The sequence below is a fragment of the Palaemon carinicauda genome, chromosome 37 (genome assembly GCF_036898095.1).
Source record: "Palaemon carinicauda isolate YSFRI2023 chromosome 37, ASM3689809v2, whole genome shotgun sequence".
NCBI lineage: Eukaryota > Metazoa > Arthropoda > Malacostraca > Decapoda > Palaemonidae > Palaemon > Palaemon carinicauda.
Genome location: NC_090761.1, coordinates 55661010 through 55685934, shown reverse-complemented (window position 1 = coordinate 55685934; position 24925 = coordinate 55661010). Strand labels below are relative to the sequence as shown.

The window sequence follows — 24925 nt, the reverse complement described above, 5'->3', positions numbered from 1 at the left end:
TCCCTTGTAATAATCTGCTGTTCACTGGAAATTCATTTGATAAGACTCCAATAACATTATACACGTATAACGACTACAAATTATAACAAGATTCTCAATAATTAGAATTGTTTCTATTTCACGCACAATTAACGTCCCTCCCTGTATGTACTGTATTATGATGTATGAATATTCATCTTTGTCGTCTGTAAATTCAAGGACAACTGGTCACGTGAGTCCACTAGGAGGTCAATGGAGACCTTCCTTTTGTCCAGTACCAGGACGACCGAGTTCCTCTTCCACCAGATTGTTAACCTGTGGGCTAATACCATCCTAAAGAGACAGGACTTGATCATTGAAAGGTTCCATCAACAACTCCCGCAAGCCGAGTTATTCAGACTGAGAAACTCCTCTTCCGAAGGGAGTTCCCTATTTGTCCCAAAAGATGTCGAGGGAGTGGAGAAGAGGTGGAGGAAGTCCAACCAGGACTCCCTCCTCCAGAGAGCCCTGCCAACCTCCACCACAAAAGAAACAATCTCTATAAAAATCGCCGACGAATAGAGCTACGGTCTCAAAACAACAGAAGGTGTCTAAGATGCCCTTTCAAGACAACCTTAAAAGATCAAAGTCCTCCCGTGAAGGGAAGGGAAATAGGGGAGCCGGCCGAGGCCACTCCCGACAGGATGGGCAATCCTTCCACCTGTCCACCTGTGGGGGGATGCCTGCAAAGCTGCTGGCAAAGGTGGCTGCAGCTCGGGGCCCAACCCTTCGTTTCGGCTTCACGCCTGGAGACTGTCCAGCATCTTCTCATTCAGAGAGGATTTTTGTAACAAGTAGCGGAAAGGATGTCAGGACTCCTCAGTGTCAGTCTACCAGGCTAAGTGGTCTGTTTTCTGTGGTTGGTGTCATGGAAGTGGTATCACTCCCCTCGATGCCTCTTCCAACAATAGCGGAGTTCCTCATATACCTTCGGAGGGAAATACTCCTCTCAGTTTCAGCAGTGAAAAGGTACTGCACAGCCTTGAGTCTTGCCTTTAAACTAAAGGGAGCAGATATTTCCTCCTTGTTGGAACTCTCTACCGTCATACGAAGTTATGAGATTACCTGACCCCAGTCGGAAGTTAGACCTCCTCCTTGGAACATGGTTCGAGTCCTTCAGTCTCTTAAGGGATCTTCCTATGAACCATTACGCCAGGCAATAGATTGCCACCTTACTCTGAAAACAGTGTTCCTACTCGCTTTGGCTTTGGCCAAGAGAGGTAGTGAACTGCATGGTCTTTCCTACAACATCTCCCATTCAAGGAGATGGGAAGAGGTAATTCTCAGCTCCATCCCTTAGTTTATTGCCAACTCAAAATCCAGGGGTAGCGGATCCTAGATTCGGGCCCTTCCTGATCAGGAGTCTTCGTTCTGCAACTGAAGACCCAGACCAACTGGTACATTGTCCAGTAAGGAATCTGAGGTGTTACTTAAAAACGACAGCAGCAGCTCGCCCCTGTGTATCTGCATTCTTTGTCAGCTCATGGATGGTCAAGAGGAGGGTCACAAAGAACACCATCTAATCATGGATTTGCAAGGTCATTGACCTAGCAGTTAATTCTGACTGTCTTCCACCATGACGACCCATAGCTCTTGACATCAGGGGCATTGCAACATCCCTGTCGTTAAAAAAGAACCACTCTGTGGCGCAGGTATTGCAAGCGGGCGTGTGGAAGTGTCAGACGACAGTCACTGCCCATTGCTTGCAAGATGTAATCCACAGGAACATGTTGGTCCTGTGGTGGTTGCACAACAATTTGTCTAAACACCTCAAGCTCCTTGATGGACAAGTAGCAGAGGGTTGAGGTTACCTGGGTTAGTCTGAGGTGAATGACTTAGAATGACTTTCTTCCTTCTTTCCTTCACCTTCTCCTCCCTTGGGGAATCAGCACCATGGTAGTTGGTACAACTGACCTCACCTCTCTGTAGGTAAGATCCATTACCCTTGTGTAACCTAGAATAGAAATAATACTTGTTGCGTCCCCAATACCTCTTGCGAGGGGATTGGGGAAGGTCTAAGTACTCTCAGGTTCCTATGACTTGGATATCCCACTCCTAGACCAAGTCACATTGCTAGTGTCACAAACACTCAGCTTGCGTAGACCCCTACTCGTGATGAGCACGACAATTTTATCGAGGTGCAGGATTCTTACCACTTAGTTCTATATTGTTAGGAGAGAACCATGGGTCGAATGCCAAGAGCCAGTTGGCAAGGACTTACACCCTCCTAAGAGATAAGTCATCCCCTATAAATGGCAAGGGTTTATATAGAGTGAAGAAACAAATGACAAATTGGAAGTATTTTGTAATTTTTCCTACAATACAAACCTGGAGTTATTTGTACAGATTGTCTCTCCAGCACCTATCCCCCAAGAAAGTCCTGTCGGCAAGCAAAGTTGGTGCTCAGCCCAGGTGTGAGAGTGAGCGGGGTAGCCGGCTACCCCCCTCCCGCTAACTAACGGTTGGGGTAGTTATCCCTCGCCAAAAGTCTTATGGCTTGTCTTTCAGCTACGCCGAAAGTAATATCCCCTATAAATAGCTCCAGGTTTGTATCATTAGGAAAAATACAAGTGCTTCCAAATTTGTGATATTTCATTCTCCCCTCTCTTGGGGCCCAACATCCAAGGAACTCTGCAAGGTGACCTTCTCTGACTGCAGGTGGGTACCATGTCCCTTGCGTAACCTGATACTGTATATTTATATATTTTTATGTTCCCATTCTCCAAGCGAGGTGTAGTAAGGCAATGTCTAGATTAAGTGAGGCTCTTAGCTCCAAAATTACGGTTACCTGGTCAAGTCACATTGCTTAATTCTACACCTTCCACCGATTGCCTAGGCATTCATCCTATAAGGATCATGAGGTGTTAGGGTGCCCTCTAAACAGCTCATGCAAAGCACAGAATGTCACCCCGGGACAGTCACCTGCCAGTTAGTTTTAGGACTTCCACTCACCATGGAGTGAGTCTCCTATGTAAAGATCATAAGGTTTGTATAAAGTGCCGGAACAAATGACAAATATGGAACAAATTGTATTTTTCCTAACTATATAAACCCTCCATAACCATCCCCCGGAAGTCCTGCCAAAATTCCAAAGTGGCTGTTATTTGCCACTGCTAGTGTGAGCGGGGTAGTTGGTCGACACCTCATAAAAGCTTTAACGGCTAGTTTCAGCTATCACCAAATTACTCTTACGTAAAAGGTTCCAGGTTTGTATAGTTAGGAAAAATATAAATTATTCCAAATTTGTCATTTTTTTATAGCATTGCTTTTATTTTGAACTCTGTTTTTATTCTTGGATGTGAGTCATTTCTTCTCAAGGAGTATAATTATCCAGTTCCATTATTTTTTGGTTGTAGTGTTCACCTTTCGTGTAGGTGTAAGTAAAGAGTGATTGAAGGGGTGATGAGTGAAAGTAGTAGTATCAACCATTTTTCTGTTTTGTTGTTTACGTAATTCTATCCATGTAGAGTAATTATATCGCAGGTTCATGTACTGCTTGTTATTTAAGATATTATATTCCTAGTAGTCACCACTTGTACTGTACATTAATTACCCCTTATTTAGTTATCATTGATGTAATTGTAAGATACTTTACATAATTATAAAATCACACAGAACTTTTTAAAAGAAATCATATTATTATTCTGGATTTTTTTCTTCATTATTGGTCTTTCAAGATTTAAAAGTACTATGTAATTATTTTTGCATCTTTGAAAAAAGTTGACAAAGATTTAACCTTTTTCTTTCAGGTGTAATGTCCATTGGTGTTGGTGCATCGTACTACAGCCCGGGTAGGTATTTGTGGAACTTGACTTGAAGACGTTATTGGTAACAAATCTTTCCATTTGAACCTAATGTTTGAAAATATCAGGACTGATTGTTTAGCACAGTTATTGAAGCTTATTCCATTTTGAATAGTTATGTTGATATTAAAAAGTTTGTGATAAATAGGAATAAGTTGGGTTGTAACTCCCATTCCTTTATCAAGTTTTGATATTAGTATACAGTACCTGGCACTGTGTGGTATTAGAGGGAAAAAAACCTAAAACTTTGATTTCTGGGCTCCAACCTGTGTCGCCCAGTGAAATGCTCCTATAGCACCATTTCTAAGGTATATAACCTCTATATATTACCAGAGAAAAAATTGCATGGGAATGCCAGGTTGAACCCAGCTCGCTCACCTGTATAAGGTGTCGATATAATACTGGGGCGCGATAAATCACAACCAGAGGCCTCGCACCATTTAAATGTCTCCTGTCAAAATCCCCGAACAGCGAGGCGCCGTTCAACCTCGTACTACTACTAACCAACCCATGCCAGTGACAACACTCCTATTATAGCACGCAGTTTGTTAACAATACTTTGTGTTGTGTGTAAATTTCGCTGGTTTTTCTCTGGATTTACCTCAAGATGTCCGACTCCACTGTCACTACATCTAAGTTAAGTACCAGAGCTTTGATTTATAAACCATTACCTTACTACAGCAGAAAATATATTTGTTGTAAAATAATAGATTAACCATTACCTTACTACAGCGGAAAATATATTTCTGTTGTAAAATAATAGAATCATAACTTCCATAAGAATTGTACCGTCATATAGAAATATTAATAAAATCAAACCATTCAAGATTTTTCAGTTTGATGACTGCTTCTTCTGGATTATTGTGTCCTGGAAAATAACAGTTTTACTTAATTAGTCAGTACCTTGAGGGATGGTCTGAAATGGATGAAATGATGGAAAATGTCAAGAGACAAACTCAGGAAAAAACTTATCTAGTGACCACCACAGATCTCAATTTAAGAAATAGAGTTGATTATAAATGATATCTCTGAAGTATAAGAGGATAGACTGACAGTACTGGCACAGCAAATTTTTCTTAACAGATGTGCTTTGGTAACTGGAGCTCCTAAACTGTGTGCGCTAATTTAAGTGAAAGGGAATTCTTATTGGACAAAATTTTAGTTTATCTGTTTTAGGGAAACTTCTAGATTGATGCTTCAGACAGCATCACTTGGGGAGTATTCTTGCTGGTAAGCAGTTTCATGCAAACTACTGAATTGCATTGGGTTTGGGGGTCATCGGTTCCTTGGGGGTCATCGGTTCCTTGCTCAACCTGGACCCTATGGAACTTCTATTCGAGACAAGATAAATGTTACTAAGTACAGTATTGTATTTCTAGTAATCCTCGAGTGCACTTCACTCTAAATTTTGATTAAGATTACTCATTGATTTTATAAATGGAGTGGATTTTTTTTCATAAATGCAAGAGAGTTTAGAAGTTGACTTTTGCTGGGCACTAACACATTGAAGGTTGCTTCCAGTGAAATATCTGGTAGGCTAGCAAAGAATGCTATTAAGAATGGCACTCGGCAGTCTATCCCACTATCATATAAAGGTTATTTGAGTGCATCTTCTCGAAGATAATTACTGTTTCTTAAGAATCAGAGTTGACCACCTATCCAAAAAAAAATTCTCTGATTTCCTTACCTTGTATAATATTCCAAATTTCGCTAACCATCCCCTACTCATGTTGATACTATCGCCTCCATATGTTGGTGACCTGGCTTCAATCATGTCTTGTTTAGTTTTTGGTTGTTACTTTCCTCCGGTCAAAAGTGTTCAGATACACTTTGCTTATTCCTGACTGCAAATTGTACTTTTTTCCTTGGTTTGGTGTGGCAATGGTTTTTTTACTGATTAGCAAGTTGCCTATCTTAAATTTGTTGAAGCTCGAGTTTGCTATGGTTGCAACATAAAGAAGCTAGCTGCACAAAAAGGAGTTTGAACCACACTCGAGTCATACCAAATGTCCCGACTTGTGCTTCGTGATAAACTGTTGCAAGGAGTGAAAGGGATGCTTGCAACTTAAAATGCATGCCTAATTATCTTACATTCATAATTATATAATAGACATAGAACCCTTTGATTTGGGGTTGGGGAAAACATAGCACGTTAGCAGGAGCTAACTTAGACCTTCCCTTGATAATTCCAGTAGAGATTTTTAAGCATAACTTCAATATTAGGATTGGGTAAGTGTTTTAGATGTGGCCTTTGCCAAAGGAGGAGAACAAGTCACTGATTTGGGTGGTTTAACTGGTTGACCTAAGGGGAACAGACTTTTATGAGATTTATGATAACTCGGTGTCAGTACCACCAAGTGTAGCTTAGGCCCCAACTTTGCCTGCCAGAAAATTCTTGGAGTGAGGGACAGGGATTCTTCTTGCTAGCTATGCTACTAGCATCACTGCGTTCACACCAGCAAGCCATTCAGCCTAAGAATTCAACTGCACTTGCAGTCTACGGACCTAGAACTTACAAATGGCAGGACCAAGTGATACTCTTTAAGGGGTATCTATCATTGATTATAATTAATTAAATCTTAGGTAATTTCAATACAGGTGTTGATGCATCGTGGTTTGTAAGATTGCGAGGCGCATGATATAAGAAAATAGAAAAATGGGAATTCCTATTCAGGTCTCTGTTAAGTAAGAGACAAGAGGTCCTTGAATTATGAATGAAATCCATTCTTACTATACGTTGTAAGTCAATTTTTGTCATGTCAGATTTTAGATACTGTACATGATATGCTGTACATACATGTATACAGTACATACATATATGCATACATATGTTTGAACTGTAGGATATATTTTACAAAAGAGAGAAAACAATCCCTTATCATTCACAAATTACTGTACCTACATACTGTACTGTAAAAATATTTGTACCTTATACAATAGTATATCTAATTTTAAACTACTATTAGACTATAGATAATACATATAACAATTCCTTACCTTTATTCCTTTAACTGGATTGCACTGGTGTCAGAAGTCTCCCTTATGCTTCCCAGACGATGCACAGCAAAGAAAATGCAAAAAAAAAAATATAATAAAAGAGAGCAGCAGCTAAATCCCAAATGTGTATGGTAAACAAAGATGATGAACTAATGCTAAGTGATGAGTAATGCATTAGTCCTCCGCCAGGTGACGCCTTTAGTTGCTCCCTACGTCGGCGAGTAGTTCATCGTATCAACAAACCAAATGTTGTAACTCCAATTTGAGTTAGGATTAGTTTTCAAGTGCGAATTACAATTATTTTTTCAAGTACCTCTTGGGAGCCCATTCATGAGCTGAGGATCTCTTGTAATAAAAAAAACTCCTTTTATAAAACCAAGTGATCATTGTGGCCTTGGTTTTAAGGCCTAGATCATACCATGATCACCATGACTTTGCTACCACACGACATGTTAGCGATAAGCCCTGTACCTCCCCTTAGGAATGTTCAATTTTTATATTCAAGACAGACCATTCAGTACACTGTAAAAGGAATAAAAAAAGTAGAAGAGATGCTCAGGGTACGAGAGCTAGGTCAGCGGCATGCGCTCGCCAGTTACCTGTTAATGGCTGGGAAACACAATACAAGGCAGTGATCATACCAATGTGGAATGTAGAAATTTTTTTTATCTTGTATTTATGGATCAAATCTATTGCCTCTAATTGAGGAACAGCAATGAAATTTGATAAATATTGGAATTTGAATAACTAATTCAAGGTAGAAAATTATGTTATTGGAAAGATTACTAAATTATTAGTTATTATTAGTCAATGATGCTTATTCCAGTATTTTGCCTTTGTGGAAAATCTTCAAATCAAGTCTTTCTGGACTAAGGAACCTAAAGAACTTGCAGCTGGGTTGCCAATCATGAATCTGCTCTTTATAAGGTTAACAGTTAATTGTTTATGGGGTTCAACCCTACCAGTTTGATTTAAAAGGAATTTTAAGTATGGTTTTGGATGGTGATATGTATCAACTCTTGCAACATGGTAACTATTTTTCATCCTTTTCCTTTGTCTTTTCTCCAAATGATTTTTCAGCCTTTTTGACAATCCCTTTTTCCCAATATTTCAGGAGAGTCATATGTTAGTCAAGAAATGCTATTAGTACTGTATTTTTAAACCATTTAAAAATAGAATCCTTGAAGGTAAGGCCACACTGGATGTGTTACGTGTTGAGGTGCAGACATAGCTTGGTCGGGAAAGCAGCGACAGAAGGTATTCTGCGCACCACAGTATGTCATAATTGCGTTTAGGTAGGAACTTCCTTTTAATCGAAAGCTTGTGTTAAAATTTATGATATATTATACAATTAAGTATAAATTCACAATTTAAAGAAACAGAGAAGAAAAACAAATGAATTTTACAATTTATATTTCCAGTCTCGTTAATGCGAACACAGATTTTATGAATCTTTTTGTATGACCCAATGGTCTTTTGATTCTTTGCCTGCAGTACTTAGTCAGGCTCATAGAACAAACCTAGACATCCCATCTCTCCCTTAGGAAAGAGACTAGTAATAACTTTAAGGTAATTGAAAAGAAAATAAGTATTTTAAGATTTTATTTTTACAAAGCTAACTGTACATGAGGTTATTTCCTGTGAGGAAGATACTTGGAAAAATTAAAGGAATCAGAATTAATTGCAAATTATATAAAGCTAAGTTAATAACATGTTTCATTGTGTTGAAATAAAAGTTTACCAGTATTTAGAAAAATAGTTAATTGCTAAACCTTACATAGAAGAAAGTACCAAGTTATTTTTGGGGAGTGGATCACATATATCCACAACTCTCCTCAGAACAATTCCCCAGTTCAGCAAGTTGAAAAATGGTGTGACCTTGGGTGAAGACGTTGGGAACCGCTGCTGTATTTTAAGACGTAGTACATCTCTCGGTGGCAACTGCAGACAGTTGAGCCTTTCCCCTCGTTAGGTGTGGCCATCGAGATAAAATTTGTAATGTTTCCCTGCAACCTTCACACTCGTCGCATCTGGTGTGGCCAAGCTCTAAACGTTATTAATCCCAGTGCTTCCATTACAAGTTTAGGGACTTTTCTTACTTGACATTTATGTCCAGTATTTCACCTTGGTGGACGATCTTCAAACAAAGTATTTCTGGACAAAGTAATTTTAAGAATTTACTACTGTACTTGGTTTCCAATCGGGTATCTACTTTTACTAAGGTTAAACTACTAAGAAAGTAGAAGGTGCTACTTTATGTTAAATGAGTCCTTAAGAGAGTTCTAATCTTAAGTCATATGAGTAGAAACTTTTTTCTTGGAAATCTTTACATTTTGCTCAAGCATAAGTGAATTGAAATTTGTTCCAACACGAAGTACTTACCTCGAACTACTTTCTTAGGAGTATCTAGGATCTCCTCCTATCTGACCAGAGTTTTGTGTAGTTTACCCTAAACCCATTTTCTATGAGGGGTGACCTCAGGCGGAGTGATACGCGCCCTGAGGCTAACCCCGGGTCAGAGAGCATGCTTGCTCAGGTCTCGACCTCCAGTAAGTTCTCTGGTCGCGTTGCGATATCATCTCGCCGCTCTCCTTATCCCAGTGTGACTTGTGTGTCCCCAACCCTTTGTGTCCCACGCGCTTCCCACGTGGTCCCTTTGTGCTTTCTCTGTGCGCGCTTGTGTCTCGTAGTGCTTCTCCTTCATCATGGAGCATCCTCGCCGTTGTCATGGGCCTATGGCCGGCAAATCATGTGGAGCATTCCTTTCGAGACCAGAAGTTGACCCGCACTCCTTGTGTTCATCGTGCCGGGGCAGCGTGTGTTCCCCTTCCGACACGTGTCCGGAGTGCGAGTCGTGGAATGAGGTGCAGTGGGTGCGGTATAGCACCAAAAAGAAGAAGGCGGCGAAGAAGTCGCCTAAGAAGACCAACGTCCCTTCCTCCCTTGCTTCGACGAGCGCCTCGGCGGTCCGAGCTTCTCTCCCAACCTCCCCTACCCAGAGTAGGGGACGAGGTAAGTCCGTTGCGGGGAAGAGGCCCGCAACCCTTCCCCAGGAGTCTGATCTTCATGACAGTGGGGTTGTGGCGTCTTTTCAGGCGAGGGAGGGGCGGGAATGTTTTCGGGAGATGGTGACCTGGTGCCTGCTGGTCACGTCTCCTCTGATGACCCCATGTGGGGTAATAATGCTACTAATTTCTCCCCAGCCTCTTGGGCGTGCATTTCAGGTGGTTCAGCAGCCGAGGGCGACGTCGAGAAGGAGTATTCCCCGCCGTCGGACCCCACTGCTTGGGTTCCCCCTAAGATGCCCTTCAGGTCCCCGATGAGGATGGAGGATGACTTCGGGACCTGGGCTCCCACGGGACAGCCTCCTCGCTCCCCCCCAGCACCGTCGGCCGTCTTCCCAGAGGTTTTTCTGCAGGCGGCGTCGTCCACGGAGCGTCGCTGGTATCCTCCTACATCACCACAGGAGGCGAGGCCTTCGAAGAGGGCCTATAAGATGTCGGTCTCATCGGTGGAGGATCCTTCCTGCTCTTCGGAGGATGAGGCGCTGAGGAACCTGAGGAGGCGAAAAGGGAAGTCCTGCAGGAAATTGTCGTGTTCTCGCTCCCCCTCGAGGTCGCGCCACGAGAGTCGGCGCCCAAGATCCCCCAAGAACAACGAATGGGTGATGGTTCACCGAGACAGACTTCTGGAACTAGCTGCGGCGCCGGGCCCCTCAGGTTGGCGTCCGAGGATGGCCTCCCCGGATAGATACTCCTCCGGCAGCAGCGGCACCCGACGGAGGGATTCCTCATGGCAGGTTCCAGTTGACAGGCATAAGACCGCGAAGGTTCCGACTCCATCCGCCCAGCGGAGAGAGTCACCCCTTCAGTCTGGCAGCCGAGTCCTGACCTCCAAGGGCCACCTAGCTCGGCACGAGCGCAGCCCTCGGCCTTCCTCAACGAGCAGGCCCGTAGATTCGAGGACCTCCAGGAGAGACGTTAGGCCCAGGATGGAGGCCCCCGTTCCGACGGAGATGCCCGTCCTTCGTCGGGAGCCCCCGCGGGAGCGTCGGTCCAGGACTCCCCCACGTGCGAGGTCTTCCGTCGGGGTACCCTCGTCTCTTGCACCAGCACCCCCGTCGGAGGAGCTCGACGACCATGGAGAGGGGTCAGCAGCGGAGGTATCAGCCTATCGGAGGGTGATAGGCCTCATCAGAAGTCACCACAGGCTGGAAATACCGGAACCCTCCTCCGAAGATGCTTGGCATTCCAGCCTAAATAGAATAGTGGACGCCCCAGTCCAGCAGCGCCCCTCCTTGGCCCTCCCTTTGGCGAGGGATGTTTATTTGGGAAAGGCTCATGTGGACAGGATAGTGGCCAACCACGCCGAGGCGCCCAAGAGCCAGAGCTCCTCCAAGCTGCTCCAGGGCCTGAAGTCCCAGACCAGGTTCTACCTCCTAGAGGGACAGCGAGCGGGCGCCTGTGCACTGGAGCCAGCACTCACCGTACTAGGGCAAGGAGCCTCAGAAGAAAGGGCGTCCATGGCTCCGATCTGCTTCTCTCCTTCGGAGGCGGTCATGATGGAGGAGATGTCGTAGGACCTTGTCAGCGTCTCCTCCTGGTTAGACTGGTGGGCCGACACCCTGGTGGGCGTTCAGTCGTCATACAACCTGTCAGTTCCGGAGACCCAGGCCTTGCTCAAGGAACTCATCAGCTCAGGAGGCAAGGCCCTAAAATTCTTGTCTTACCAGTCGTTAGCCATATCCGCCAACTGGGTCCTACATTGGAGGGACACTGTTCTGAGCAAGATATCCAGGAAGTTGCCGGACAGAGAGGCCAGATCTCTGAGGAACCTGACCCTGTGGGACGACTCAATCTTTCCCCCGATGTAGTGGTTTGCGGACTGTGGCCAGAGGTAGCACCCGAACTGCCTAGTGTCCGAATGCCGACCACAACCCGACGTTCACTACACAAAAAATATACAACAGTGGAATACCCAAAAACCTGAGTAACAGTTCAACAGACCGGAGTACTGGGCACCACCCCTTGATTTATACTGGGCAAGGGGACCCAGCTAGAACCTGACTTACCCGTTTGCTTCTCCTCCCTTTTGCTTGCTGATCATAAGTACAAGTATAAGAACATTAGGTGAAAGGAAATATTGTTTAATTAATTACGGGACACAGTGTGGGAGGAAAGAATTATGATAAGTTACGGTACTTAAGAGATCTTAAAAAACAGTGGCTGGGGAAGGGGGGCACATTGGTGTAGGAACAGGAATGATATGCAGTGTTCATAAAACAAGAAAATAAAATTTATTTGTACAAAACTGTTAGGGTTATGTTAGCATGGACCCATCAATCCAAATAGAAAATTAAAGACAAAATTAGCATTCCTTAACGTCAAACTTCAGCAACAGGGTAACAGTGATAAACAAACAGGAAATTTTCTTCCCCCAGGTGGGACACTCATAAGTGTACCTATACAGGCTAAGTTTAAACCAAGGCACACCTAACCGTGTATCTATTTGGGCAAGTACCAGTATGCCATCTATAAAGAACATATAACGGTGAAAAATACAGTACCACAATTTTCCCTAAATCAATACTGTTCTCATCAGTCTCCCGTCCACCATTGGGATGCAAAGTCACTTAAACAGTCCTAATTTCTGAAAAGTACAGCCGCATACTATGTCGTACAGGTCTGTGCAGGCCCACCATTACAATGTCTCGAAAAGTTTGTCAACAGCACATTTGAAATCTCTCAATCTTGGAAGGGGTTTTGAATAAGTCTGAATTCATACTAAACTCAAAAGTCACCCTCTTCCTAACATCGGAATTCACTTCTTGGGCCTCTGACCAGATATGCCATTTCCATAGCTCCTGTTAACTATTTAATGTTCATGACACACTCTCATATAGCAACACAGTAGCTTACTTCTAGTTACAAGGTATGGATATAGAACAGCATCACAGACTAGTACAGACTGATAACAGGAAATATTCTAAATTTGCTCTCCCTTACACTCCCTACTGAGTGTAGGGGCTGCTGTCAATACCTGGAAAGGAACAATAACACATTAAGACATTTTTGGAAAAAGGGGGCTTGAGGGATACAAAAGAAAAAAATAAAATCAAATATATTTCATACACACACAAACCGCTAAAGTTTTCTCAGTCACAAACCCTTATATATTGCACCGAAGGCAGCGGAGGAAGCAATGGAGAGAATTCGGAGAATGAAGGAGCCGTTCGAGACCAGGCCCCACCCGGTCAGGAGGCCGACGTTTAGAAGACCCTCCGTCGACACGCCTCGCCCTCCTTGGCCTGCTCCTAACCACCCTAGGAGAGACAACATGGTCCCAGTCGTCTCAGCCTTCCCGTAGGGGATCAGCCCCGAACCAAGCCGCCTATAGACCGTCCTTCTCCGCATCCAGAAGAGGTCGTTCAGGCCGCTCATCGAGGAGGAGATAGGGAGGGAGGCCCCCTACTCCTGCCAGAGCCTCAGGTGGGGGGATGCCTCAAACTTTTTTGGCAAGCATGGGAAAAACATGGAGCAGACCCGTGGACAGTGACAGTTCTGAAAGAAGGGTACAGATTGCCCTTCCTAGCGGACTTTCCTCCTCTGATACCAGATCAGCAGGCAGAGTGGCTAGCCCCCAAGGATCCCTTGAAACGGACAGCTCTGCAGGGAGAGGTCTCAGCGATGTTGGCGAAAGGGGCAATGGAACCTGTTCGGGACCCAGGTCCGGGGTTCTACAGCAGGCTGTTCCTGGTTGAGAAAGCAACAGGAGGATGGAGACCGGTCATAGACCTCTCAGCCCTCAACAAGTTCGTCTGCAAGACGGACTTCAAAATGGACACTCCAAAATCAGTCTTGGCATCCTTGAGAGAAGGGGACTTCATGATGTCAGTAGATCTCAAGGATGCCTACTTCCAGATCCCAGTTCATCCCTCCAGCAGGAAGTACCTACGGGTGAAATGGGAGAACCAGACGTTGCAGTTCAAAACCCTCTGCTTCGGGCTGTCCACTGCCCCCCAAGTCTTCACAAGGGTTTTCACAACGGTCTCAGTTTGGGCACACGAACAAGGCATCCGCCTGATTCGTTACCTGGACGATTGGTTGCTACTTTCAGCCTCAGAGGAAGTACTGAAGGAGCAAGGCGCGAGGTTACAGTTCTGCAACGTTCTGGGGATCGCCATCAACCTAAAGAAGTCTCAACTGATTCCCTCCACCAGGACGACCTACCTCGGGATGGTTCTGGACTCCCGGTTAGTGAAGGCCTTCCCTTCCGCAGACCGGCTGGGCAACTTAGACCAGGTCCTCCGCCCCTTCCTGACGGACCAACCCAGGAGGGCAAAGTACTGGCAGAGACTAATAGGTCACCTTGTGTCTCTGGAGAAACTGGTCCCCCAGGGCAGGCTAAAGCTCAGGGAGGTCCAGTGGAACCTGAAGGAGAACTGGATCTAAACGGATTCCCCCAGAGAGTGGTTCCGGTGTTTCCGAACACGAAACGGGTCCTGGAATGGTGGAGCTGCAGGACGAACAACCTCAAAAGGATGCCCTTTGCAGCCGACTCTCCGGAGATGCTCCTGTTCACGCACACGTCGAAGGAGGGGTGGGGTGCTCATCTCTTAGGGAAATCGGCAAGAGGAAACTGGACGGCCCTAGAGAAATCCCAGCACATAAACGTTCTAGAGTTGAGGGCAGTACAAAGAGCGTGCCTGGAGTTTGTACACCTACTCCGGGGAAACACCGTAGCGTTGATGTGCGACAACGCCACGGTAGTAGGTTACATAAAGAAGCAGGGAGGCCTAAGGTCGAAGGAGCTGTGCGTCCTCACTTTACAACTTCTGGAATGGGCCGAAGTGGAATAGATAAGAATATCAGCGAGGTTCATCCCAGGAAAAAGGAACGTCCTCGCCGACGGCCTCAGCAGGATGGGGCAAGTGGTGGGATACGAATGGTCTCTACACCCGGAAGTAGCCAGGTCCGTCATTCAGAAATGGGGTTCGCCGGTGATGGACCTCTTTGCAACAAGGCTGAACACGCAGCTCCCCGTGTTCTGTTCTCCTGTTCCAGACCCAAAAGCGGCGTTCGAAGACACCTTCCAACATCCGTGGGACAATCTCGACGTGTACACTTTTCCCCCCTTCGGGATGCTCAGGCAGGTCCTCAACAGGGTGAGAAAGACAAGCAACCTACAGATGACTTTGGTAGCGCCCTGGTGGCCGGAGAGAGAGTGGTTCGTGGACTTAAGGGAGCTAACACAACAGCCGCCCTGGCCCCTTCCGGACAGGCCAGATCTTCTCCGACAACCACACTTCCAAAGGTTCCACGAAAATCCACGGTCCCTCCGCCTTCACGCGTGGAGGTTATCGAGCATCTCCTGAGGAGGGAAGGCTATTCGTCGAGTACAGCAACGAGGATGTCGGACTACCTGAGACGGTCATCGACAGCTGTATATCAGGCTAAGTGGGCCACCTTTACCAAATGGTGTGCCACTAGGGACATCACTGAAGATCTCCATTCCGCAGGTAGCGGACTTCCTAGTTTACCTCAGGGACGTGGTCAACATGTCCATTCCAGCCATCAAGGGAGTCTGTGCAGCCTTGGGCCAAGTTTTTCTCCTGAAAGGCATAGACCTGGGTAACTCCAGACATATGTCAATGCTCATTAAGAGCTTTGAGCAATCATGGCCCCCGCAAGCTGTGAAGGTGCCACAATGGGACGTGGCAAGGGTCCTGAAGATGTTATCCGGGCCTCCGTTCGAGCCCTTGAAAGACATTGTGGACAAGGATCTCACTCTCAAGACAGTTTTCTTGCTTGCGTTAGCTTCAGCTAAACGGGTAAGCGAGATTCATGGTCTGTCCTACAAAGTTGCTCACTCGAAAGGTTGGCGAGAAGTCACATTCAAGTTCGTTCCTTCCCTCGTAGCTAAGACCCAGAACCCTGCCGTATGGGACCCCAGGTTTGAGGGTTTCTCTATTCCGGCAATCCCCCGGTCAGATGACGTGAAGGATTTGCAAGACTCCGGCCCGGGATCAAGAGTCTTTTTGTTTCCACTGGCCTCATGAAGAAGCCAGTCTCGAAGAATACCATCTCCTTCTGGTTGCGGCAAGTCATCATCAGGGCCTATAGTAAGGCGGTAATCCCCCTGCCGGGGAAACCCAAGCCCCATGACATTAGGGGCCTGAGTACTACGTTGGCCTTCGAGAAAAATATGGCAGTGGGCCAGATCCTAAGGGCAGGCACCTGGGCCAACCAGTCTACCTTCACGGCTCACTATTTGAAGGACTATTCAAGAAGATCCCTGGACGGGTTCTCGATAGGTACCGTCGTTTCAGCGCTCCAAACGGTTTAAAGGCATAGCCTCAGCGATAACCGCGGGTAACAAGCACAAGAGACACAGGTTCGTTCCTTAAACCCCCTTGTACTTCCTTCCCCCTTTTCCGCTTCAAGTGGGCTCTGTGAGGGCCCTGAGCCAGAGACGAGTACTTCATCAAGAGGAAGATATGTCCCCTAGGATTTCTTGTACAGGTGAGTTTCTTAGACAATAAGATGGGTTTTTGTGTAGTTTCCTCTCAATCGTTTTCAATGGGGTCAACACGACCTAGCCACTTTCTAGGTCTCTGGAGATTCCTCAGCACGGTCTTAAGAACTTTTTAGGGCTACGCCCACCTCGTAAAGTATAATTCTCCTAAGAAAGTAGTTCGAGGTAAGTACTTCGTGTTGGAACAAATCACAAATTTTAAGTAATTTGTATTTTTCCTAACAGTACTTACCTCGAACTACTTTTGGGTAATGGCCCACCCTGCCTTCCTCGAGTGTCCCCTGGTTTTCTTAGAGACCTTAGCAACCAAGAACTTACTGGAGGTCAAGACCTGAGCAAGCATGCTCTCTGACCCGGGGTTAGCCTCAGGGCGCGTATCACTCCGACCCCTCATAGAAAATGGGTTTATGGTAAACTACACAAAACTCTGGTCGGATGGGAGGAGATCCCAGATACTCCTAAGAAAGTAGTTCGAGGTAAGTACTGTTAGGAAAAATACAAATTACTTAAAATTTGTGATATCTTTTGTTTTTTCTTACTGTATATGTACCATAATTTATTTTTCAAAGAACTCTGGTGCCTAAATGTATATTTGCTTTAACACTTACATTGCAGTACAAGTGTACTGTAGATTAATTATTTTAATTTCTTTTTTACAGATGAGCATATTTTTATGAAGGTTGCATATCTGACTGGCTGTCTTGTTTTAGGACTAACATTTCTCGATGACTGGGAGGTAAGGTATCTTTAGTTTCAGGAATTATAACAAATAGCACCTTGTTGTCCTGTTTTGATTGAAAGGTATTTTATGTAGTTTTTTTTAAATTAATCAGTTGATGGATGAATCATTAAGACTAAACTATTCTTAAAAGTTTTTATTGTTCTTATTCGGAACCCCTTTCATATTTTCTTCACTTCCCATTACTTTTCTGGTACAGTACTATTTTTTCAACATTACAGGACTGTGTGTTTGACTTGAGGAAAAACCAGATAATTATGACCAGACGAAACTGGTTTGAATGGCTAACCAGTCGTTGTGCAGACCGTAACACATTAGTTTTAGAAACAAGTTCGGTAATGGCTGTAAGAGTGTTACACATACAGGAACGGTATGTATAGATTAATTTTGAGTAATACTTCATTTCTTCAGTTCTCTTTGTAAGAATTTCAAGTTTAAAGATTGAATATTTTGTAGTATTCATTATAATTTTTCATAGAGTAATACCTGAAGTAGCTAAGGAGTATTTTTTTTATTAACAATATACACCATGAAACCTAATCAATTACCAAAACATTACAGTATATTTGAGGCTTACTCAGTGTTTGGCAGTGGTTCATCAAGCTCATTCTTCTCAGTAATGTTCTTCCTCAGTATGAATTGTTTAATGTCCGACAGGCAGCCACACTCTTTACAGGCTAGCTCTGAATTTACTTGATAGTTGCTAATTTTTTACCTGTGCTTGCAGTGCTTTATAGTACCAAGTACTGTTGGTTTCATAAAGCTGTTTTGGTATCCTCCCTTACTTCATTCACCATTATTTAAACTGTGTTAAGAAAGTTCAGGAGTTCTACGAATAGCACTATGACTCTAGTGGTTCCTTTTTGGCCATAGAGAGGGTAGTTTACAGATCACTATCCAAGGAGGAAGCCTTACAAATTCAGTCTTTTCACACAACTAATTTTTAGATCTGTTCAACTAAACCTCTAAGCTCTTCATTTAACCAGATAGGTTATGTCCACAGAATTCACAGAGCCACTGTGATTCTCTAATTCTTCTGGATTGACTGCGTTTGTTCCTAAAGGCAATGCATCTATAATTTGTTTATTAATATTTTGGAATATTCATTTTGTTTGCTTCAAACCAAGGGTGTTTTAGTAACAAGAGTTAGTTGAATACAAGAGCTAGTTGAATACTTGTTTAGAGTTTTGATTTCCTTTTGTGAGAAATTCCCTATTGAGGTTATAAAGAACTATGCTCATTACCATGCTGAAGCATGTATGCTTAGACTTATCTGCATTGGGTATTCTTGAAAATTTATTCAAGTTTTACTATTGAGAAGCCTTCTGGTATTAGAACAATTAATTGAAAACTAAATGTATTACATTTTTAAAAGGTTCAGTTTTTTAACCTTGGGATAATCTTTCATTTAATGTTCTCGGCTAAAGTCTTCATTTTAGCCTTAGGCATTAGCTAAATGCATTAGTGGCCTGGAAGTTATTTTTATAATGTTGGTTTATTTCCTCTCTTTACGTATATTCAATTAATGTAAACCCAAAGATTAATCTCGATATTCTCTCATTCCTTTTGTGAAGAGGAATGACAGGGATACTGTATGTCAAAGAACAGGTGTCTGTGTCAAGTGTGAATTATATATTTTAGTTATGAGATAAATTTTAGAATAAATTTATTCCCATGTGAATGCAAACTTCCGAGTCATTTAAATTGATTATTCCTAATCTCGCTTTTTACGATCTGACAATCAAAATAAAAAGGGTTCGATTGCATCATAATATGGTGCTAGGCAACTCCAGTGCATGGCGGTGTAGGCCGCCGTCGCTTGACACACTTCACTACCCTTCTGATCATCATGTTAGAGGAAGTATCCCTTCCTCTCTCTATGATGTAGACATCCGCATTCACTCCGTACACCCTTTTAGTGCTCAGTGCTTGTGTGTTTCTTTTATTATTCACTCTCACTTGTGTTACTATCATTATCTGTGAGTTATCAGTCTGTGCAATTATGGCTAGTAAGCCAAATATCATGCGATCATGGCCCGGCCGTAATGGCGCCCCTGGGGCACCTTCATGAGTCGGGTAGATGTTGATCCACATCCTGTTTGTCCCTCTTGCTGTGGTAAGAGATGTTCAATGGAATCACCATGTAGGTACTGTAGGGAGTGGCTGTCCTCCCATTGGGGGAGATATTGTTCTCGTCACAAGAAACCAACTAAGCGAGATCGCTCTCCTTTGTCTTCTTCTAGTAATGGTAAGAAATAAAAGTTTTTTTCTGCTGCGAAAGTTACATACAAACCTGGTCATTCGAGTCGGGAATCCACTGAGGCTCCAGTCACAGATGACAATGGCCATAATTTTGGTATGGTTGATTACCCAGTGTTGATAATGTGCAGTATGATCTTGAGCCTATACTTGTAGCGGATCCTTAGGCTATGGCCGCTGCACTCCTTAAGCCAGATACGATCTCAGTACCTTCAGTTCCTAATTATCCTATTATGTATAGATCTCCCTCACCTGTCAGGATGCCAGGAAACTCTCAATCAATCAATCTCCCTCACAAGTTTTTTTTAGTGGTGAACCTTATATGGCTGATTATCCAGAGATCATTCTCCTCTTGGAAGTATTTCCAATCTCAGTGTTGAAAGACTCTCTGTGTTCCTGTTCACAGAACCCTAGAGTTTTGAGGCTGCCATTTCCCTTTGTACAGAGGCAGCCTTGTTGGAAGACCCTTATTACCAGTCTCTAGCTTGTTCCCATGAGCTAGACTTGCCTCATACACTTATTGGTCCTTGGCATTGATCTCTCTAAATTTTTTGAGTTCCAGGACTGTATCCCTATATAACGAGGGTAGTCAGACCACTTCAGCTGTGTCCACACCCCAAGACTTGGTAATGCCAAGCTGCTCTAAACAATTGTCTTCTTCTCCTACTAAGCCTATTAGTGCTAAGAAGTTGAGTGTGACAAAACCCTCATTAATTCCTCAAGTATTGTCTATTCACGGTTCTGCCAGGCCGAATGTTCAGTGTAGCATGCCTGTACATGTCACCATTCTTATGTGTGATGAAATTCATTCGCAGGTTGGTCAGGCCAACAAGTCCACAGGACTTGTCATGCTCACTCGTGATGATGTCTCTTCATGCATTGCCATTTTGACGTGTGAGGATATTCCTCCACAAAGCAACCATGTTAGGACACACCATGAGCTTGCTACCACTTTTTAACCCCGTTTATGAACGGCACACCCTAGAGTACGTGTTACGTCACCTCATTCTTTTAAAGTTCTCCCAGAATTTTATAAACAACAGGCTAGACCTCACAATCTTAAAGCCATGAGTTATGCAACTAAAAAACTCATTGCTTTACCTGAATAACCACACACTTGTTTCTTGCTTAATGTTTGTAATGCTTCAAACATTATGAGTTCTTCGGAACAGTGACAGTATTATCTTTCAGACGAATCTTCTTTTCGGGTACTGGAAGTGGAAAGGGTGCCGGAATCTTTTCCCCTTTTTCCAAAACTTACACCCCCTGCTCATGCAGGTGACATCACTTTTGTTAAGTGTCGTAGACACTCCAGATGGTAGGCCACTGAGAAATCATTCTCCTCTCGTAGATAGATTTCTGAAAAGGAATTCAATACTTCTGCCTTGCACTCTGTTGCTAGAGGTGAACACACTCATAACGGAAGTGAGCTGAACTCTTCCCGTTCTTTCTACGCCTCCTATTCCAGCCATAGTATGAATGCGGCAAGGGAAAGGAAGGACGTCCGAGGAAAAGTTATGAATCATCCTAAAACTATCAGGTTGAATAACCAGTTATCCCAAAAGTGGAGCAACTTCTTGACCATGATATTAGCACTATTAATGATTCGGGAGAACCTTGCTGCGCGCGGGCACCAGCTCAGCTGATGAAGCCCCCCTTAAGGTCCTGATGTCTGTTGCAGAAGCATCGTGATTTATTAAAATCATGAGTCTCATCCATCGTTTGGATGGCCTGGATGAGCCTCCTCAGACACACACCATTAACAGACATTGTACTATTGATTCTATATTCCCACAATCACAAAGCCTAGGCATAGGTTTGATGTGGCCAAAATGGTTCACTTTTCCTTTAGACAGTGAGTGACAGAGCCATTTGGTTTAAGTAAAGGAGGAACTGTTGCATCTACACCAAAGAGTGCAGTTGTAAGGGTAGCCCACTGCATGTGTTCCTTGATTGTACTAGAAAGGGTTTCTTTTATGGTAAACTGTATTCATTTTCAGTTGAAGCATTAACTCTTTGAGCAAAAGCTCTAAGCTTAGTATAGTTATTCCAAGTCAAATCTGATCTGTTACCTTTCCAAAGATGATAGGCTTCCTGCTTCTCCAAATTAACACGTCTACAATCAACCTTGAACAATGGTTTGTCTTTCACTCTGTACCTTAACACATGAGAAGGGATACACCTATCAATTATGCCGACTAGATTCTCATTTAATGGAGCAGTATGGTATATCAGGGACAGGCTGTTCAGTCTTCACCACTGATGAAATCAAGGCATAATTAGATGTCCCAACTGGAGAACCAGAAAAGGTCAGAAAAGGACAAAACCTGTCACGTAAATTTCCTGGAAATAAAAGCAGCGCAACTAGCGTTACTCCACCTCAGATACTCTGAAAGGTCACTCTAAAAGGTCACTCCGTGGTGCTGATGAGTGACAACCCCAAGGTAGTGACCTACATCTCCAAGCAAGGAGGCCAGCCTCTCTCCTACTTTACCAACTGGCAGTAGAGATACACAGGTGGGCATAGACCGATGCAATCTCCCTCTTGGCGAGGTTCATCCCGGGAAGAGGAACGTCATTGCCAACCATCTGAGTCAATCAGGGATGACAGTTGGTTCCGAATGGTCTTTGCTTCCTCTAGTGGCGAAGAGACTTTTGGATTTGTGGGGTTTTCCGTCTGGATGTTTTTGCCACTCACCTGAACCGCAAACTCCCTGTTTACTGCTCACCAGTCCCAGACCAAATTACAGTAATGGAAGATGCCTTTCAGCACCCATGGGACGGACTAGATTTTTAGCTCCAAAGTAGCCAACAGCGGAGGGGTATACAAACCTGCCGAAACTTCTCATAGAAATTCCAAGAGAACTTCCAGAATGTCCAAATCTGTTACAACAACCACACAAAAGAAAGTTCCACGACGCAGTGTATTGCTTGTCTCTTCATGGTTGAAGACTATTCAGCATCTCCGAAAGAAAGTCTTTGAGACTGTCTTTTCTAGATATCTCTGTAAGTCGTCCGCAGAAATTTACCAGGCTAAGTGGAAAATCTTCTGTGTTCGGTGTCATAGGGGTAATATAGCTCCACTCAAGGCCACTATTCCTGTGATTGCAGACTTTTTGGTGTTCCTGAGGAACAAGAAATCCCTTACAGTCACTGCGGTGAAAAGCTGCCGCTTGGCCTTGAGCCAGGTCTTCAAACTGAAATGTCTGGGCCTCTCTGATTTTTGGGAACTTTCAACTTTGTTAAAGAGTTTAGAGCAATTTTGTTCTCCTCAAGAACCCAAACCCCCTACGTGGGATTTGATGCAGGTTCTAAGGACCTTAAGAAAAGCCCCTTATGAACCTATGCATAAAGCCATAGACAGGGACTTAACCTTAAAGACTGTTTTCCTCCTTGCCTTAGCTTCAGCCAAGAGAGTAAGCAAATTTCATGGTCTATCTTATTTTATGTCTCATTCCAGAGGGGGGAAAGAAATATCTTTATCTTTTGTTCCCGAATTTGTGGCCAAAACCGAGAATCCAGTTGAAAACAATATCAGATTTGACTCTCATGATCTCTCTAGAAGAGGTAACTGATGACCTGGATGACATGTTACTCTGTCCCATGAGATCAATGCATAAATATCTGAAAAGAATGCAGTATCTTAGGCCTAAAATCTCTAAATTTGTTCATGAGCTCTGGCCACTCCAAAAAGAAAGTAGCCAGAAACATTATATCATTTTGGCTGAGAGAAACAATCATGGGAGCTTATAAATCTTCAGGGAAGCGACTCCTGGTGTCCTAATCTATTAGTATTTAATGATATATTGGATATATATTTTTATGTTATAACTGATGTTCATATGATTTCACCCCCTGGCAAAGAATTATATCCTCTACAAGCCAGCTACATAGTTCACAGACTATTCACTTTTGATTTTTTGCTATTACTTAATAGAAATTATATCTATTGGAGAGGAAGGACTTACCTCTTAATGGAGACTTCCCCCTACCTAAGGAAGACTTCCATATAAATGACTGGGAAGTTTGTATCCATGTAGGAATAAACTACAGATTTTCAAAACTATTTGTTTGTTCCGTAACCGAAATACAAACCACGCTATTTACAAAGGGTTACCTTTTAGCGTAGCTGAAATCGCGAGCCATTAGAATTTAACGAGGGTGTATTACCACCGCGCTAGTTAGGGGGGGGGGGGTAGGGGAGTGGTAGCTAGCTACCCCTCCTTCCCCTCACACACAGGTGAATACTGTACTCACTTTCACTTTTGGCTCGGACTGTGACAGACGTCTCTGTCTTGGTCCTCTCTTGGCAGCCATTGTTTGTTTTGTCTTTACTTAATCGCTTACTTTTCATTTACTCAATATATATGTAAACATGTTTTCATGTTTGTATTTATATTTGAGTATAGAAATAAGTAAGTTTCCTCTTCAGATTTGTGTGTGTAGTGTGTACGATATCTACGTGGAGTCCTCGGCAGTTAGGCCACCACGGCGTAATTTTATGGGTGGCGATCGAGTTTGACTTATGTCTTTCTCTCTCTCTCTCTTGAGGTCGTTCACCCTTTTACTACGTGTTACTACGCCCTTGTAGCTTCCTTTCCGTGTGGGGGGGTTGCTACGCCGTACGTTTGTCTCAATTAGTTATGAATCTAATTGTAGTTGTTTTTTGTTTTTCAGCTTGTAGAACGATTCCTTTCGGGGTTTTCGTTCTTTCTTTAGTGTTCATTCATTTTTAAATTACATAATTACATAGTTACATAATTATAATTGTTATAATTCTGTTTTGGTTACAGCTCTCCTTCCGTGAGTGTAAGTGGTTGTGAGGGCACGTGCCTGTTGTGTAATTCTTGTTCCTTTCCCTCGGGATTCCTCTTCGGAGCCTTCCCGGGGGAATGAATGTGTACTAATATTATTTGTTTTATTTTTTTACAGTTACCGATCTAGTTCGTTTCTGTAATATGGCAACGGTGTGAGCTGTCTGTTGAGTCCTGGGGATTCGGCTGTTGCTGCCTCCCCCCTTATATTTTCGTCGGGGGCGTGTCTCCTTCTACTGGTAGTACTCCCGTGACGACGGACAGCTCTCCAGTTCATTTTAGAACTCTCAGGAGGCTTGCCTCCTTGGGCGGGTAACTTTCCTTCCGAGGGAAGTTTTTCCTGTCCAGGCTTGAGTTTTTCCCCTTTTGGGGGGTTCTTCTCTTGCCTTTTTTTCGTGCGACTATGCTCTTGGTACTGAGCGGTCGCACCTGCAGTTTCGCTCAAGGGGCTGGGCAACTGCAGGAACTCCTCTTCGGAGGATTGCTCCTTTTAGGTCACTGGCTGACCAGTCTCTTCCACGAAGTGTTTCTCTTTCGTTCGCGAGAGAGTACACTCATAGAGACTCCTCTTCGGAGGTTTCTTCTGTTGCTGTTGGCCTCCCTCGCCGTAAGGCCCACCGTCCGCCTCCTCGTAAGGGCCTCTCATCTCCCTATAAGGGTGCTTGAGGCGCCTTTTTGGATCTCCGTTTGCAGCCTACAACTCCATTTCTCGATCTTCCGCCTTGGTGCAGATGGACAGCATTCTGATCTCGTCTTACGAC

At 43.9% G+C, this 24925-nt stretch overlaps 1 protein-coding gene across 1 annotated transcript in view; it reads left to right on the top strand.

Moving 5' to 3' along the window:
• Positions 1–24925, top strand: part of LOC137629696 (cytochrome b-245 chaperone 1-like) — a 72020-nt gene that overhangs the window by 23454 nt on the left and 23641 nt on the right. Inside the window, exons 2-4 of the mRNA XM_068361255.1 lie at positions 3768–3809; positions 17012–17088; positions 17313–17461. Coding sequence (XP_068217356.1) covers positions 3768–3809; positions 17012–17088; positions 17313–17461 — 268 coding nt within the window. The remainder of the gene's footprint in view (positions 1–3767; positions 3810–17011; positions 17089–17312; positions 17462–24925) is intronic.